The following is an 18,142-nucleotide window of genomic DNA, read 5'->3' on the forward strand; positions in this document are numbered from 1 at the left end:
TTATATTTTTGTTTCATCAGACTAGTGGACATTTCACCAAAAATGTACGATCTTTGTCCCCGTGTGCAGTTGCAAACCGTAGTCTGGCTTTTTTATGGCGGTTTTGGAGCAGTGGCTTCATCCTTGCAGAGCGGCCTTTCAGGTTACGTCGATATAGGACTTGTTCTACTGTGGATATAGATACTTTTGTACCCGTTTCCTCCAGCATCTTCACAAGGTCCTTTACTGTTGTTCTGGGATTGATTTACACTTTTCGCACCACTGAGCGGTATGACGGCTGCGTGGTCCCATGGTGTTTATACTTCGTACTATTGTTTGTACAGATGAACGTGGTACCTTCACGTTTTGGAAATTGCTCTCAACGATGAACCAGACTTGTGGAGGTCGACAAATGTTTTTCTGAGGTCTTAGCTGATTTCTTTTGATTTTCCCATGATGTCAAGCAAAGAGGCACTGAGTTTGAAGGTAGACCTTGAAATACATCCACAGGTACACCTCCAATTGACTGAAATGATGTCAATTAGCCTACCAGAAGCTTCTAAAGCCATGACATCATTTTCTGGAATTTTCCTAGCTGTTTAAAGGCACAGTCAACTTAGTGTATGTAAACTTTTGACCCACTGGAATTGTGATACAGTGAATTATAAGTGAAATAATTTGTCTGTAAACAATTGTTGGAAAAATTACTTGTGTCATGCACAAAGTAGATGTCCTAACCGACTTGCCAAAACTATAGTTTGTTAACAAGAATTTTGTGGAGTGGTTGAAAAAAAATAGTTTTAATGACTCCAACCCAAGTGTATGTAAACTTCCGACTTCAACTGTAACTACGGTCCTGATGAAGCCAGTTCTTGTGGTTCCATCCCCTCTGGCTGGTAAGAAAATAAAATGACTGCTTCAACGAAAAACATTACATGACATCATCCAAACAAGCATCGCTCAGAGGGATTAGGACACGGCACGAGGTAGTGCTTTCTGCGCTTTTCGGAAATTAAAGTAATTCCCTAACTGCTACCAGTTCTGAGAGCCCTGTGGGAAAAAGACGAGCGATTGTTGGGGGGGGAAGGAACAAAATGTAGTCATTTCGCTATGGGAAACATAGGAGATATTTTGAGAAGAGGAAAGGAGAGAAATATCCATTATGTGGTATACCATGGAACTATTTCAGTCAGACAAGAGTGCGTCTTTCTCCTCACAGAAAACACACAGAATCTCTCCCTCTCTGACGTAGTTTGACACTGTACACAATTTGGACCTGCATACCCCACTGTACTTCCAAGTAACTGGGTTTAGTCCATCTGAAAATGAAACAACAAACCCTACAGAAAGAAAGATTTAGGGTTTTGTTGAGGGATATAACTGGCGTTGCTTCATTCACATTTTGAGAGACTGAGACAGTAAGTGTCATGACTCTGCATACTCTGCAGTCGGAAAAAAAGGCTGCTCTTGACTTCCTGAGAAGCATCAAACACAATTTGACATCCAAAATAAAGATAAGGAGTGGAAAAATAAATGTGGCAACTGATTTTCTGTGCCAAGAACATTGCAAAACTGAAACATCATATCCTTGCAGGCCCTAAAGAGGTGGAATTCAACTTGATTGTTAAACCATATTACTGTGACTAACAGTTCACCTCACCATTTTACTGTCTGACTAGAGCTGGGTTTCCCAATAGGCTGCCCACGGGCCAAATTTGGCCCTTGGGTGATTTTATTTGGACCCCCCCAAGTTCTTTTAGCAAAAATGTAATATTTGTCTTTGGACATAAAGACTAAAATCACCAGGAAAATCAGTTATTTTAATTGAGGAAGTTCACTACTATTCCCACGCATAAATAGAGAGTGATCGTATCGCAATGTAATCAAGGTTGGAAATTATTCTGTTTTTGTCAAATACTACATCTGTTTGGGATACTTGCGGTCAATACTGGCGGTCACGTTATGTGTAGACATTATTTATAACTATGTTCTCGCTCTCCGACCATGGAGACCCCTGCACTTGAGGCAATAACACTTCAGACAAGCATAGAAATGGCAGAGGTGCAAAATGAGTCGACACTGCCACATATCCTATATTCTACAATTTGGAAGCATACACTCACGCTAACTTAATGACTACATCGTAAACTGCACATTGATGACAGCATAGCTATACGCATTTAGCAGAATGTTGCATAGTGTTCTGTATATATCAATGATGTCGCTCTTGCTGCTGGTGATTCTCTGATCCACCGCTATGCAGACGACACCATTCTGTATACATCTGGCCCTTCTTTGGACACTGTGTTAACAAACCTCCAGATGAGCTTCAATTCCATACAACACTCCTTCCGTGGCCTCCCACTGCTCTTAAATGCAAGTAAAACTAAATGCATGCTCTTCAACCGATCGCTGCCCGCACCCCCCGCCCATCTAGCATCACTTCTCTGGACGGCTATGACTTAGAATATGTGGACAACTACAAATACTGTAAACTCTCCTTCCAGACTCACATTAAGCATCTCCAATCCAAAATTAAATCTAGAATTGGATTCCTACTTCGCAACAAAGCCTCCTTCACTGATGCTGCTAAACATACCCTCGTAAAACTGACTATCCTACCGATCCTTGACTTAATTTACAAAATAGACCCCAACACTCTACTCAGCAAATTGGATGTAGTCTATCACAGTGCCATCCGTTTTGTCACCAAAGCCCCATATACTACCCAGCACTGAGACCTGTATGCTCTCGTTGGCTGGCCCTCGCTTCATATTCATCGCCAAACCCACTGGTTCCAGGTCATCTATAAGTCTTTGCTAGGTAAAGCCCCGCCTTATCTCAGCTCACTGGTCACTATAGCAGCACCCACCGGTAGCACGCGCTCCAGCAGGTATATCTCACTGGTCATCCCCAAAGCCAACACCTCCTTTGGCCGCCTGTCCTTCCAGTTCTCTGCTGCCAATGACTGGAACGAATTGCAAAAGTCACTGAAGCTGGAGACTTATATCTCCCTCACTAACTTTAAGCATCAGCTGTCAGAGCAGCTTACCGATCATTGCACCTGTACACAGCCCATCTCTAAATAGCCCATCCAACTACCTCATCCCCATATTGTTATTTCTTTTTTGCTCCTTTGCACCCCAGTATCTCTACTTGCACATCTATCACTCCAGTGTTAATGCTAAATTGTAATTATTTCGTCACTATGGCCTATTTATTGCCTTACCTCCCTAATCTTACTACATTTGCACACACTGTATATAGATTTGTCTTTTTTCTATTGTGTTATTGACTGTACGTTTGTTTATCCCATGTGTAACTCTGTGTTGTTTGTGTCGCACTGCTTTGCTTTATCTTGGCCAGGTCGCAGTTGTAAATGAGAACTTGTTCTCAACTGGCCTACCTGGTTAAATAAAGGTGTAATAAAAAATACATTTTTTTAAAGTGTTACGAATTCCCTAACAGTGCCTCTTATCAGCACCTCACAACCCTTTCAAGTTGCACACTCCACTCCCCATCCAGCCAGGAGTGGTGTCTGAAAGTCTATGGGTACCATACACTGACCTCTCAAACTCTCTGACCTCTCTGACCTGTCCCTGATTGGTTGCCAAGCAAGTAGCTAGGGCAGTTGCTAGGGGGCCGGACACCCTTCTGACTCCCCAGGTCTCACACTACACAGTCTCCTTCAAGCTCCTACAACTCAGCCCTGCCCAACACAACTGGACTCCTCCATATATCTCGGTGGACTTGTGGGATGGTGTGCGTGCACCAAGTGAGTTGCGTGACGTGTATACTGTTATTCATAGTTAGTCATATAACTACTGCCTATTGTGTGTTGCCTCTCTGTTTACTTTGTGACGTAATCTAGGATTGGGCTATGTCAACCTTTGTCCTATCGTGACTATGTACATGGTATACGATGGTATCGCTCCCTATTGCCCGCCTCAAATTATTTTATTTTTTTAAATAAATGTGTAACAAAAACTCAGCTAAAACCACCATTGGGCTAAAGTGTGAAATCACATGCTACAACCGGACGAATCATGACGAAAGATAATATTGTTGAAAACCTGGGCAGAGGCTAAGTAAAGGGAAATCTTTTCTGATATTAATTTCTGGTGGAGCTTCATCATGGAACCGGTTTGTTTGTTTGTTTCTGTCTGTGTCTGTGTGTCGTTGCATACCATGATGGAGCAAAGTGTGAGTCACACAGGCTGTCTTGCCATATTCATTCTGTGTGCTGCTCCACGCGACTACCAGTTGAGAGCTGCATGCTCTTACTACCAGACAGATCACTCCGCTAGGCTGTGTGTGGCGTGCATGTCATAAATAATTGACAAAATGAAGTAACAGCTTCGGGATATGTGTCCGTTTCGTCTGTTTTTTCATCAATTATGTAGATTGAAAATAGCATTATTACAATATTTATTTCACTGGCCCAATTGGGCCACTGACGTAGATGATTGACTGGCCTGGACGGTCTCCAAAACTTCTTTGGCCAGCGGGCAGCCCTGTATGTAGAGCCCTGTATGGTAAAGGGAGATTTGATTAAACAGAGTTTAACACAATCCCAGAAGAGACGGAGGGAAAGACGGACATAAGGCTTGTTTGGACCGAGTGGTTTCAATACCTGAGAAGAAAAATAATGTTCTGGGCATAATCACTTTCTAATGCCTTAATCAAAACAGTCTCTCAACAGTCAGCTTGAGTATCTCACAACTTGATTTATTTGACTCTTATCACCCAAAGCTATCAATGTGTGGAACTTATAGGCTTTGTTGAGAGGGTTAATAAGAGGCCATTCAGTTGTGAAGGCCATCTATCCCTGCTCTAAAGGTCTAAAAAACGATGTAGGCCAGAGGCAGGCGCCCGAGGCCAGAGAGAACAGCCAACCAGAGGACAGGACACAGGCCAGGCCAGAGGCTGTCAGCAGTTTATGGCCCATTTCGACCAGCTGGTTCACACTTGCGATTGAATCTGGTGAACTCACTCACACTCAGTCCAGAGCCAAGCGGACAGGGCATAGTTTGCTTGCCGTTCTGCTCTCACACAAAAATAACAAGCCGTATGTCACCAAGGAGACGAAAAGGCTGACAAAAGGCCACAGAATGCTTGAGGAAACTGAGCATAGACGTGTTGTCGAAACACACATCACCTGGGTCAGATTGGCTCCTTCACTCACCCGCTGCTCTGTAGAGGATCTTGGGCTCGAAGAATATGCAGGGGTTCTGATCTGCGATGCACGACAGCAGCAGTCCCTTACACTGGACCGGACCTCTGGGTATGACAACCTGGAGTGAAATACATAGATAGTACATTACCCTTTCACACTATCGTGCCAACCTGAATTGTACTGCTTGGACATTTTCTTATAACGTTGTCCTTTTTTCAGCACGGTTCCAGCAACTATTAAGGGAGCGTACCCAGGACAACAGTACAGCTTGCCTTGACTTAGTAGTGCAAATAGGGCGTTTCTGCACCAACACAGACCATACTATTCAACTGGTACGCAAACAAACGACCCAGATGATGTGCAATTGGGTGGAAAGCAGAAGCCGGCTTCCTCTATATCCGAGCTAGGCATTTGAGCCTTCTCGGACCACTTGCAGTGTTTATTACCTTGACCTTTGAAAAAGACAACGAAGGATGTTTACTGTACTGACCATGGGTGTAAAGAGCTAACTGGTGCTGTGGTGCTTGGCTGCGTCGGAGAACTTTAGACTTTTATTCCTTTCGTGATGGTGTGGTGGGGCGAATCATATTTGACATTTTTTAGCACTCACTCGTTTCCCTCCGAGCGTACGTGCATTAAATGCCGGCTTAAATCACACACGCTCACAGATCAGCCGGTTGAACCCCAGGTGATCGCACAGGGTGCACAGTGTCAGGTATTTATTTGAGAGTCCATGTGCATAATTTCCCATTAATTTCTGTGGATGTAAAGCAATAATGCAGCAGCCGCCAGGGTTTGGAAATTAAGGGAGTGGGTGCATGAATAGGTCAATAGCAATTTGAGGTAGATCTTTGTTCTACCCTCATCAAATCAACAATCCAAAACAGTCCAGTAGGTGTTTAAGCAAGGTACATACACGGAGATAGACTACACCAAAATATGTGTGATAAGTGCAGCGCAGTGAAGCGAAGAGAGAGGTTGGCTAACTGATACGGGGAGAAAGATGTGTGTGCCTTCGATCATAAAGACAGGCTCATTTTAGAAGTAAATAGGTTATAAGGTGCTTTAAGAGTACCGAGTACAGGTGAGGTGGAGAAGTGAGTGAGTGAGTGGAGGATGGGATGGGGGGGGGGGGGGGGGGGGGGCGATAGGGATGAGTGTCTAACCTTGATGCCTGGGCAGTGGGCGAAGAAGGCCTCTGGACTCTGGGAATGGTAGAGCGAGCCGTGGCCCACGCAGCCCCACGGCGCCCGGATGGTGAGGTTCCCGCAGTCAAATAGGTTGCCGGAGCGATAGCGGTACTTGGCTGCTTCGTTTACAATCTGAAGGCAGACAGACCGAGAGACATGAATAATAACATCACCACTCATCAAGTTGGTCAGTCGGAGCTCGACATTCATAACAATACCTCAGTCTCCCACAACAGAAAGACTACACACGATTGTGTAGGCTCGGCCCTAATTGATGGCTCTCTGTCACCTTCGGCTGCATGGCAAATGGCTCAGCAAAACACAAAAAGACAATGCAGGAGGACCAGTACGCCCTTCCCACCTAAGAGGGGCCAAACCTCTCCAACAGAAACCAGAGAATTGACTACAGAAATGTGTGTAAGGTACCAAACATGGCTGCAATAGTGTTATACTATATACAACTTAGCTTCAGAGTTCTATTCAGATGACATCTATATGGATGCCTGATCTCTATGGTTACTTGTAGTTGCTCAGAGTGGCCTCTGTCGACACTGTATAAAATTGTCCTACCCAGCCCACCCCCTCAGGTCATCACACATGGATGCGACCCACTTCCTAGAGGATGTTGGCTGGTTTGATGCGATATCTTAGGTTTTACTACCTTTGGTTTAGTCTGCCGGTTGGTCAACAATTGATTTTTGAATAGATCTGGTAATAAATGGGATGAAGGTCTGTTGTTCTGGCTCTTCTCCTGTTTCCTGCCCATGGAAAAAGGTTGTATGGACATATTTTTGGTTGTTGTGAGCTACCCAGGCCCATGCCCTGAGTAGGTCCGATTAGTTCATGCTTTGTCTTGTAAGTTAGTTAACCTTAAGATGTATATGACTATAATGACGCTTTGTTAAATGTCAGTACTGCCTTGTATGTGAATCTATTCATTTTACAAAGCTCTTCAATAATACTTGCTTTGATATTCGCTTATCATGAGTTCATGACCCTTCCATAATACTTGATTTCACATGGTTTTACAATAAATGTTAAATGGAGTCAGATAAAACACTTGAATTAGGCCAATTGCATTGTCTTAATACAGGGTCACATGTGAGGTAAATATTGAGAACACCTGCTCTTTCCATGACAGACTGACGAAGTGAATACAGGTGAAGGCTATGATCGACCCCTTATTGATGTCACTTGTTACATCCACTTCAAAATCAGTGTAGATGAAGGGGACAAGTTAAAACATATATGTTTAAGCCTTGAGACATGGATTGTGTGTGTGTGTGCCATTCAGAGGGTGAATGGGCAAGACAAAATATATAAGTGCCTCTGAACGCGGTATGGTAGTAATTGCCAGGTGCATTGGTTTGTGTCAAGAACAGCAACGCTGCTGGGTTTTTCATGCTCAACAGCTTCCAGTGAGTATCAAGAATAGTCCACCACCCAAAAGACATTCAGACAACTTGACAACTGTGGTAAGCATTGGAGTCAACATGGGCCAGCATTCCTGTGGAACACTTTTGACACCTTGTAGATTCCATGCCCGAACAAATTGAGTCTGTTCTGAGGGAAACTCAATATAAGTAAGGTGTTCTTAATGTTTTGTACACTGAGTATATTCACAATTCGTAAAGTATTCAGACCCATTGACTTTCTCCACACTTTGTTACGCCTTATTATAAAATGTATTAAAATAGTTTTTTCCCCTCGTCGTTCTCAAATTGTATTTGTCACGTGCGCCGAACAGACAGGTGTAGACCTTACCTACAAGCCCTTAACCAACAATGCAGTTGAAAAAAAAGGAGTTAAGAAAATATTTTCTAACTAAAGTAAAAAATAAAAAGTAACAACAAAATAAAGAGGCTATATACAGAGGGTACTGGTACTGAGTCAATGTGCGGGGTTAAAGGTTAGTTGAGGTAATTTGTACATGTAGGTAAAGTGACTATTTATAGATAATAAACAGCAAGTAGCAGCAGTGTAAAAACAAAGGGGGTGTCAATGTAAATAGTCAGGGTGGCCATTTGACACACAATATCCCGTAACGACAAAGCAATAACAGGCACTTTTTTTTGTGCAAATGTATTAAAACATTTTAAAAACTGAAATATCACATTTATTTAAGTATTCAGACCCTTTACTCAGTACTTGTTGAAGCACCTTTGGCAGCGATTACAGCATTGAGTCTTCTTGAGTATAACACTACAAGCTTGGCACACCTGTATTTGGGGAGATTCTGCCATTCTTCTCAGCAGATCCTCTCAAGCTCTGTCAGGTTGGATGGGGAGCGTCACTGCACAGCTATTTTCAGGTCTCTCCAGAGATGTTCGATCGGGTTCAAGTCCGAGCTCTGGCTGGGCCTATCAAAGACATTCACAGAATCGTCCCGAAGCCACTCCTGCATTGTCTTGGCTATGTACTACGGGTTGATGTCCTGTTGGAAGGTGAACCATCGCCCCAGTCTGAGGTCCTGAGCAGGTTTTCATCAAGGTTCTCTCTGTACTTTGCTCTGTTCGTCTTTCCCTCGATCCTGACTAGTCTCCTAGTCCCTGCCGCTGAAAAACATCCCTACAGCATGATGCTGCCACCACCATGCTTCACCGTAAGGATGCTGCCAGGTTTCCTCCAGACGTGAAGGCTTGGCTTTCAGGCCAAAGAGTTCAATTTTGGTTTCATCAGACCAGAGAATTTTGTTTCTCATGGTCAGAGTCCTTTAGGTGCCTTTTGGCAAACAGCAAGCGGGCTGTCATGTTTCTTTTACTGTGGAGTGGCTTCCGTCTGGACACTCTACCATAAAGGCCTGATTGTTGGAGTACTACAGAGATGGTTGTCCTTCTGGAAGGTTCTCCCATCTCCACAGAGGAACTCTGGAGCATTGTCAGAGTGACCACTGACCAAGGCCCTTCTCCACGATTGCTCAGTTTGGCCGGGCGGCCAGCTCTAAGAGGAAGAGTTTTGGTGGTTCCAAACTTCTTCCATTTAAGAATGATGGAGGCCACTGTGTTCTTGGGGACCTTCAATGTTGCAGACATTTTTTGGTACCCTTTTCCAGAAAGCTCGGAACTCTACGGACAATTCCTTCGACGTCATGGCTTGGTTTTTGCTCTGACATGCGCTGTGAACTGTGGGACCTTATATAGACAGGTGTGTGTGCGCCTTTCCAAATCATGTCCAATCAATTGAATTTACCACAGGTGGACTCCAATCAAGTTGTTAAAACAGCTCAAGGATGACCAATGGAAACAGGGTGCATTTGAGCACAATTTCGAGTCTCATAGCAAAGGGCATGAATACTTATGTAAATAATGTATTTCTGGGGTTTTATACGTTTGCAAAAATGTCTAAAGGCGAGTTTTTGCTTTGTCATTATGGGGTATTGTGTGTAGATTGATGAGGAAAAATATATGTTGTATTCATTTTATAATAAGGCTGTAACATAACAAAATGTGGAAAAAGTGAAGGGGTCTGAATACTTTCCAAATGCACAGCAAATACTAGAGGTCAACCGATTAAATCGGCAATTAGGGCCGATTTCAAGCTTTCATAACAATCGTAATCGGCCTTTTTGGAAGCCGATTATGGCCGATTGCATTGCCATCCTCGAGGAGACTGCGTGGCAGGCTGACCACCTGTTACACGAGTGCAGCATCAAAATGACTTTGTGGCTGCAAGGAGCCAAGGTAAGTTGCTAGCTAGCATTAAACGTATCTTATAAAAAACAATCAATCTTCACATAATCACTAATGAACTACACATGGTTGATGATATTACTAGGTTAACTAGCTTGTCCTGCTTTGCATATAATCAAAGAGGTGCCTGTTAATTTATCATCGAATCACAGTCTACTTCAACTTTTCCAAAACGGTGATGATTTAACAAAAGCACATTCGCGAAAAAAGAACAATCGTTGCACAAATGTACCTAACCATAAACATCAATGCCTTTCTTAAAATCAATACACAGAAGTATATTTAAACCTGCATATTTAGTTAAAAGAAATTCGTTAGCAGGCAATTTTTACTAGGGAAATTGTGTCACTTCTCTTGCATTCAGTGCAAGCAGAGTCAGGGTATATGCAGCAGTTTGGGCGCCTGGCTCATTGCAAACTGTGTGAAGACAATTTCTTCCTAACAAAGACCAGTTAATTTGCCAGAATTTTACAAAATTATGACATAATATTGAAGGTTGTGCAATGTAACAGCAATATTTAGACTTGTGGTTGCCACCCGTTCGATAAAATACGAACAGTTCCGTATTTCACTGAAAGAATAAACTTTTTGTTTTCGAAATGATAGTTTCCGGATTTGACCATATTAATGACCAAAGGCTCGTATTTCTGTGTGTTTATTATATTATAATTAAGTCTATGATTTGATATTTGATAGAGCAGTCTGACTGAGTGGTGGTAGGCAGCTGCAGGCTCGTAAGCATTCATTCATTTTTGCCAGCAGCTCTTAGCAATGCTTGCTTCACAGCTCTGTTTGACTTCAAGCCTATCAACTCCTGAGATTAGGCTGGCAATACTAAAGTGCCTATAAGAACATCCAATAGTCAAAGGTATATGAAATACAAATGGTATAGAGAGAAATTATCGATAATTCCTATAATAACTACAACCTAAACCTTCTTAACTGGGAATATTGAAGAACTGGGAATATTGAAGACTCATGATAAAAGGAACCACCAGCTTTCATATGTTCTCATGTTCTGAGCAAGGAACTTAGACGTTAGCTTTTTTACATGGCACATATTGCACTTTTACTTTATTCTCCAACACTGTGTTATTGCATTATTTAAACCAAATGGAACACGTTTCATTATTTATTTGAGACTAAATTGATTATATTTATGTATTAAGTTCAAATAAAAGTGTTCATTGTTCATTCAGTATTGTTGTAATTGTCATTATTACAAATATATCTTTCTATCTATATAAAAATTGGCCGATTAATCGGTATCGGCTTTTATTGGTCCTCCAATAATCGGTATCGGTATTGAAAAATAATAAAATCGGTCGACCTCTAGTAAATACTTATATCAAATATTACCACACAACAATTGACCTTACCCACCACGAAAAACTATTAAAGACCACAGGTTCCGAGGGATCTTTTTGGTCTGTAGTTAATATATTACTTGCCAATACATTCCGACTATCAGATAAAGTACCTCGGAAGCGGATTTCAGAAGCATTTTCCCCCTACGTATTCACAGTGTACAGAACCTGACCCTTCCACTGTTGGTGTCCAAGGCTCTATTTAATCCAATATTCAGGTAGACAATTCTTTCTTGATTTTATGCATCTCTGGGGGCCATTTTGGACTCGTTTTAACTGAGAGTAAAGAGAGAGAGGAGAGTAGTGTGTGTGTGTGTGTGTGTGTGTGTGTGTGTGTGCGTGCGTGCGCTATTTAGAGCAGAAATGCGTCAGCAGAGAGCGATAAAAGCTAATGTGCAGTTGGCATCTGGCCAAATTGCACCTCAATTATAAATGTTTTGCTTTTTTTGACAGCGTTTGATTACAACTTGATTGTGTGGAAGCCTAATCACATATGTGCAGAGAACTCACTCGAGAAAATATTATATTTACACTAATAACACAAGATTGACAAGGACGCAAATGAGGCAGGTGTTTGTTGGTGGGTGAAAACATATACGCATCAGAGAAGCAGAAATGGGAAATGGATTCCAGTAGTCCCTGACCAAATCTGTTCCCGTCACACGAGAGGCTGGGCTATGACGACAACAAATAAAACCATCTGTGCAATCAAACAGGCAAACAAGTGACTGAGAAATGACACCTGACGCACAGAGAGCAGACAGACTGGCTCACCTGGTCGAAGGCAGGGTAAATGTAGTCGGCAAACTGGATCTCAGCGATGGCCGTGGCCCCGGCAACCGCCGCACCGATTCCAAATCCCACAATGCCTTGCTCACACAGAGGAGTGTTGAAGACACGGTCTTTACCTGGGAGAGAGAAAGAGGAGGGGAGAGGGTTACTCAGCTATCGTCTACCAAGGGGGCTGATGACGACAAATACGAGCACACCCATATCAACCAACGGAGAGAGTTTGTGCTGTGTATTTCGGACTAATTGCTTCAAAAACATCCACTCATTCATTTTCAATTAGGGATGAAATCCAAGCTGAATAATAGTAGGGCCAGGGCACATGGTGGATGACAAGGTGTGTCAGTCACCCCCCACCTAACCAACACTTGCTTCATAAGTGTGTTTAATCATTGCAGTGTCTCCTTAAAATAGCATCTGGACTTAAAATAAGTGAAGTGACACGCAGAGACAGAGGACTCCTCCTCAACTGGAGCAAAGTCGGCTGTGACGCACTAAAAAGCCCTCGGCTGAAAAATAAACACAAAAACTATTTTTCCATCCTCCACTCTATAATCTTGACAGCAAGCCGCAGGACTGGGGCTCTACATTTGGGGAGGAATGTTATTTTGGTTCTCTTGCTTTGTTTAATTGCCAAGAAGCAAGTATTTTCTCTCTTTGATCCCTCCGAACCTCGTTTCTGTCCCGTCCAGGGGAGACCTGACCTCAAGCGCCCTCCTCTCACCACAGACCGGACACCATTAGAGCACCGCAAGCCCTCAGAAATGAATAATTAGGCCAAACCATCGCAGTCCAATCAGAATCTTGTGTCCTTGTAAAACACAGCCAGCGTAAACAACATATACATCTGGTGGTCAATGAGCGACACAGTGCGCTCCAAACGTATTGGGACAGTGACAATTGTTTTGGCTCTGTACTCCAGAACTTTGGATTTGAAATGATACAATAACTATGTTGAAGTGCAGACTGTCAGCTTTAATTTGAGGGTCTTTTCATCACCCGAGTGAACCGTTTAGAAATTACATCACTTTTACAGTCTCCCTATTTCAGGGGACCACAAATTCACTTGTGTATTAAAGTAGTTAAAAGTTTAGTATTTGATCTTATATTCCTAGCACGCAATGACTACCTCAAAGCTTGTGACTCTACAAACTTGTTGGCTGCATTTTCTGTTTTTGGTTGTGTTACAGATGCTGTATCATGTCATTTTGGAGTCACTTCTACATTCATGTGGATGCTACCATGATTGCGGATAGGCCTGAACGAATCGAGACTAATGATGAGTGAGAATGTTACAGACGCACAAATATCATACCCACAACACATGCTAACCTATCACTATTGCAATAAGAGGGGAGGTAAGCATTTTTTGGGGGGGTATGATATTTTTGCATCTGTAACATTCTCACTCATTAACGTGGAAGTGTTAATAAACATTCTATTCTTATTTACAATTTTAAAAAAGTGAATCCAAAATGACACAATACATTATTTACCATTCATTTCAATTGGGCACAAACTAATCTGAAACGCAACCAAAACAAACAGCAAATGTAGAGTCACAAGCTTGATTTAATCGTTGTGTGCTAGGAATATGGCGCCAAAAACTAAACTTTGACTACTTTAAATACACATAAGTGAATTTGTCCCAATACTTTTGGTTCCATAAATATTGTGTCACTGTCCTAGTACTTTTGGAGCTCACATTAGATGAATATGCACTGCCCTCACACACGTTTGAGGCATCTATTGGCTACTCATTCATGACTGACTAATTTTCATTTAGGAGAAATAGAAAAGGCCGAGGTCGAAGTGGCTAGTCGTTTCCAGGCGAACGGCTCAGGAGACACTTCCTGTGCGCACGCTACTCAGTGACGGAGTAATGCATCACTGGGGTGAATGAGTCAGTCAGCCACACAAATAGAGATTAGCATACTACCCATAAAGCTGCATGTAGTATAATGGTGTAGAGAGAGGTTTTTTTTTTTTAATCCCTCTCCGCCATCTATCTACCTAGATGAGATGAAAAATAATGATCCATAGCAGAAGGTCAACACATCTGACGTCAAATACAACAAAAGAAAGCACAGAGAGGGAGATGTGCATTGGCTTTTCGAAAATCTAATCATATATTTACACCTAGCCAGGGGTGAATCACGACTGGTGTCCACATTATGGAGATGAGGGTAAAGTATCCTACATTATCAGGAGGCAGCACACAAAATATATTAAATGGCCATTTCAAAACCTGCACATTTGTAGCAGCAGTACACCCGCAGTAGTTAATCCACTCTAAAGATTATTTCATATTAGGATAATAAAAGGAGGAATTCAAGTGTGCAAAAAATTATTACTACTATATGGAAAAACGATGCGATTATTAATATCAAGTATCTATTGAAAATGTGTCTCCTTGCAATCAACATTTGTAAGCAAGCACAGCTATAGCAGGACTATCACACACAATTTGAGTTTTGACCAATAGGTGTATGCATGAAAATAGTTCTCTGCTGCCATCTGGTGGTATCACAATGTTATTCATATTAAATCAGCACAAACATACTGATAAATTTGTCCAAAATGGTAAGGGGAAAGTATTCAGCCTCTTACCATATTTGTCTCGGAGACCCACGGTGCAACGAAATACTCCACCAAAGGCGACATCTTCCCCAAAGATGACTGAAGGACAGATACATCTCATATTGATTGACACAGTAACACATAGGCCTAACATTTCTAAATTGCATGTCTTATTCACGCATATCCTCCAAAACATTGATGAATACAAGAACACATTAAATGACAACCCAGACCAGTTTTTATTACCTGCGGTGGGGTCGCTGGCGAGAGTGTTGTCCAAGGCACTGGTCACAGACTGAAATAAGTTCATCTTTGTAGTGGGGCCTACAAGAAGTTGGGAGAATTTTATGGAGCGATTAAAAAGTGCCAACAGAAATGATTTGAAATCCAAATTTCTTCATTTGTATATAGATATTGAATTTGTAATGAACAGATGGAATCGTTTAATTCATAAATGTAACTTATTTTCATTTGAAACTGAATTGAATGAATATTGCATTCAGATTTCAAATTCAATTTAGGTTCATATTTAAATTCTCTATCAGTTTCATTATGATAAATAATCGCATTCATTGCATGTGTATCAAGTCAACAAACTATAATTTCCAGTTTTAGCAAAGATATATATATATACACATACATACACAGTTGAAGTCGGAAGTTTACATACACTTAGGTTGGAGTCATTAAAACTCGTTTTTCAACCACTCCACACATTTCTTGTTAACAAAATATAGTTTTGGCAAGTCGGTTAGGACATCTACTTTGTGCATGACACAAGTCATTTTTCCAACAATTGTTTACAGACAGATTATTTCACTGTATCACAAACGCAGTGGGTCAGAAGTTTACATACACTAACTTGAGTGTGCCTTTAAACAGCTTGGAAAATTCCAGAAAATGTCATGGCTTTAGAAGCTTCTGATAGGCTAATTGACATCATTTGAGTCAATCGGAGGTGTACCTGTGGATGTATTTCAAGGCCTACCTTCAAACTCAGTGCCTCTTTGCTTGACATCATGGGAAAATCAAAAGAAAATCAGCCAAGACCTCAGGAAAACAATTGTAGACCTTCACAAGTCTGGTTCAACCTTGAGAGCAATTTCCAAACGCCTGAAGGTACCACGTTCATCTGAACAAACAATAGTATGCAAGTATAAACACCATGGGACCACGCAGCCGTCATACCGCTCAGGAAGGAGACGCGTTCTGTCTCCTAGAGATGAACGTACTTTTGTGCAAAAAAATCCCAGAACAGCAGCAAAGGACCTTGTGAAGATGCTGGAGGAAACAGGTACAAAAGTATCTATATCCACAGTAAAACGAGTCCTATATCGACATAACCTGAAAGGCCGCTCAGCAAGGAAGAAGCCACTGCTCCAAAACCACCATTAAAAAAGCCACATGGGGAAAATATCGTACTTTTTGGACAAATGTCCTTTGGTCTGATGAAACAAAAATAGAACTCTTTGGCCATAATGAATATCATTATGTTTGGAGGAAAAAGGGGGATGCTTGCAAGCCGAAAAACACCATCCCAACCGTGAAGCACGGGGGTGGCAGCATCATGAATGAATGATTTGGCGTTACCTTAGATTGTAAGCTGTCATGGTCAAAACAGATTCAAAGGTGAAGATAGGGAGAGGTCTGTCCAATAATAAAGAGATGCTCCGCTTTTTTGACACCACACTCCACAATGCAATTCCTGCACGCTCTAGTTTTATCTCATCTTGATTATTGTCCAGTCATATGGTCAAGTGCTGCAAAGAAAGACCTAGTTAAGCTGCAGCTGGCTCAAAACAGAGCCACATGTCTAGCGCTTCATTGTAATCAGAGGGCTAATATTAATACTCTGCATGCCAGTCTCGCTTGGCTAAGAGTTGAGGAAAGACTGACCGCGTCACTTCTTGTTATTATAAGAAACACTGTTAGAAATTCCAAAAATTGTTTGCACAGTCAACTTACACACAGCACTCACCCCACCAGACATGCCACCAAGGGTCTTTTCACGGTCCCCAGGTCCAGAACAAATTCACGGAAACGTGCGGTATTATACAGAGCCATGAATGCATGGAACTCCCTTCATCTTATATAGCGCAAGTGAACAGCAAACCTGGTCTAAATCAAAATAAAGCTACACCTCACGGCACAACACCTCTCCCCCATGTGACCTACTTGTTATGTGTATGTACTGACATGTATGTGTAACAGATATATGCGCGTACACACACACGTTAATGTTTTAAATGTAAATTGTTAAGAAATGCTATTTGGCCCCATAACAATTTCTCATGTCATCTGACCATAGCACCAGTTCCAATCCAAGTGCCAATGCCGTTTATCAAACGCTAGGCATTTACATTTGTTGGATGACATGATAATACAGCTTTTTGGCCACGCACACCAGGTGTCAAAATAAGGATATATAAGTAGAAAATAACCTTATATTTACTGTAAAGTATGGTGGTGGATCTGATTTTAAAATGGGGCCATTTTACTTCCACTGGTCCTGGGGCCCTTGTTAAGGTCAACAGCATCATGAACTTTAGCTAGTACCCTGGTATTTTTGCCAAAAAACCTGGTTGCCTCTGCAAGGAGGCTGAAACTAGGTCTGAGGTGAATCTTACAGCAAGTCGATAACCCCAAGTGATCCAAAATCCAAAGAAATTGTTAATTGACCACAAAAATCTACATTTTGGAATGGCCATGTCAGAATATCAAGGATCTGGAAATATTATGTATGGAGTTCTCCAGTCTCATAAAATATTTTAGAAAAAAGCTCAGTGTCATTATCCTCACAAGGTGAGGTATTGAAAGGTATATTATTATTTTTTATTTTTTTTAATAAACTGGGGAGCAAATCATTTTGACCCATATCTTTTTTAGAAAAAATATTGTTACTTGTTAAACAAAATCTCTTTCTCTGAGCAATTGTTTTTGTATAAAATATACATTTCGTATTTTTTTTTTTTTGCATACAATAAAGCACAGGATTTGTATTATTTATTTTCTATAAAAAAAATTGCTCATCTTTATCAAGGGTGGCAATAATTTTGGACATGACTGACTGGGTTCAAACTCAAGCATACTGCACAACAACACTTTCTATGGCAAACAGAAGCAGAAGGTTCTGTGTACCCCAATGAGACTGCAACAGAGGCGGATTAGTGATCTATGCACGTGATGAGCAACATTATTGCCTTCAACCTGAAGACATTAGTTTGACTGAGGGGGTTTTAACCCAGGTCTCCTATGCACCACACAATGTCACTTTGCAGGTCTCTAACCAGTTACTCATCACGCAAGCGTCGCAAGTCACAGAACCAATGCCTAGGCCTTAGCTCCGCAGGCTAACAAAGTCTTAACCCAGTC

At 41.7% G+C, this 18,142-nt stretch overlaps 1 protein-coding gene across 1 annotated transcript in view; it reads right to left on the reverse strand.

Moving 5' to 3' along the window:
* Window positions 1–18,142, reverse strand: part of LOC120031308 (2-oxoisovalerate dehydrogenase subunit beta, mitochondrial-like) — a 90,900-nt gene that overhangs the window by 60,493 nt on the left and 12,265 nt on the right. Inside the window, exons 2-6 of the mRNA XM_038977005.1 lie at window positions 15,017–15,094; window positions 14,801–14,869; window positions 12,176–12,309; window positions 6,322–6,477; window positions 5,165–5,273 (exon numbers count right to left, since the gene is read on the reverse strand). Coding sequence (XP_038832933.1) covers window positions 5,165–5,273; window positions 6,322–6,477; window positions 12,176–12,309; window positions 14,801–14,869; window positions 15,017–15,094 — 546 coding nt within the window. The remainder of the gene's footprint in view (window positions 1–5,164; window positions 5,274–6,321; window positions 6,478–12,175; window positions 12,310–14,800; window positions 14,870–15,016; window positions 15,095–18,142) is intronic.

This window comes from Salvelinus namaycush, chromosome 37, assembly GCF_016432855.1.
Source record: "Salvelinus namaycush isolate Seneca chromosome 37, SaNama_1.0, whole genome shotgun sequence".
NCBI lineage: Eukaryota > Metazoa > Chordata > Actinopteri > Salmoniformes > Salmonidae > Salvelinus > Salvelinus namaycush.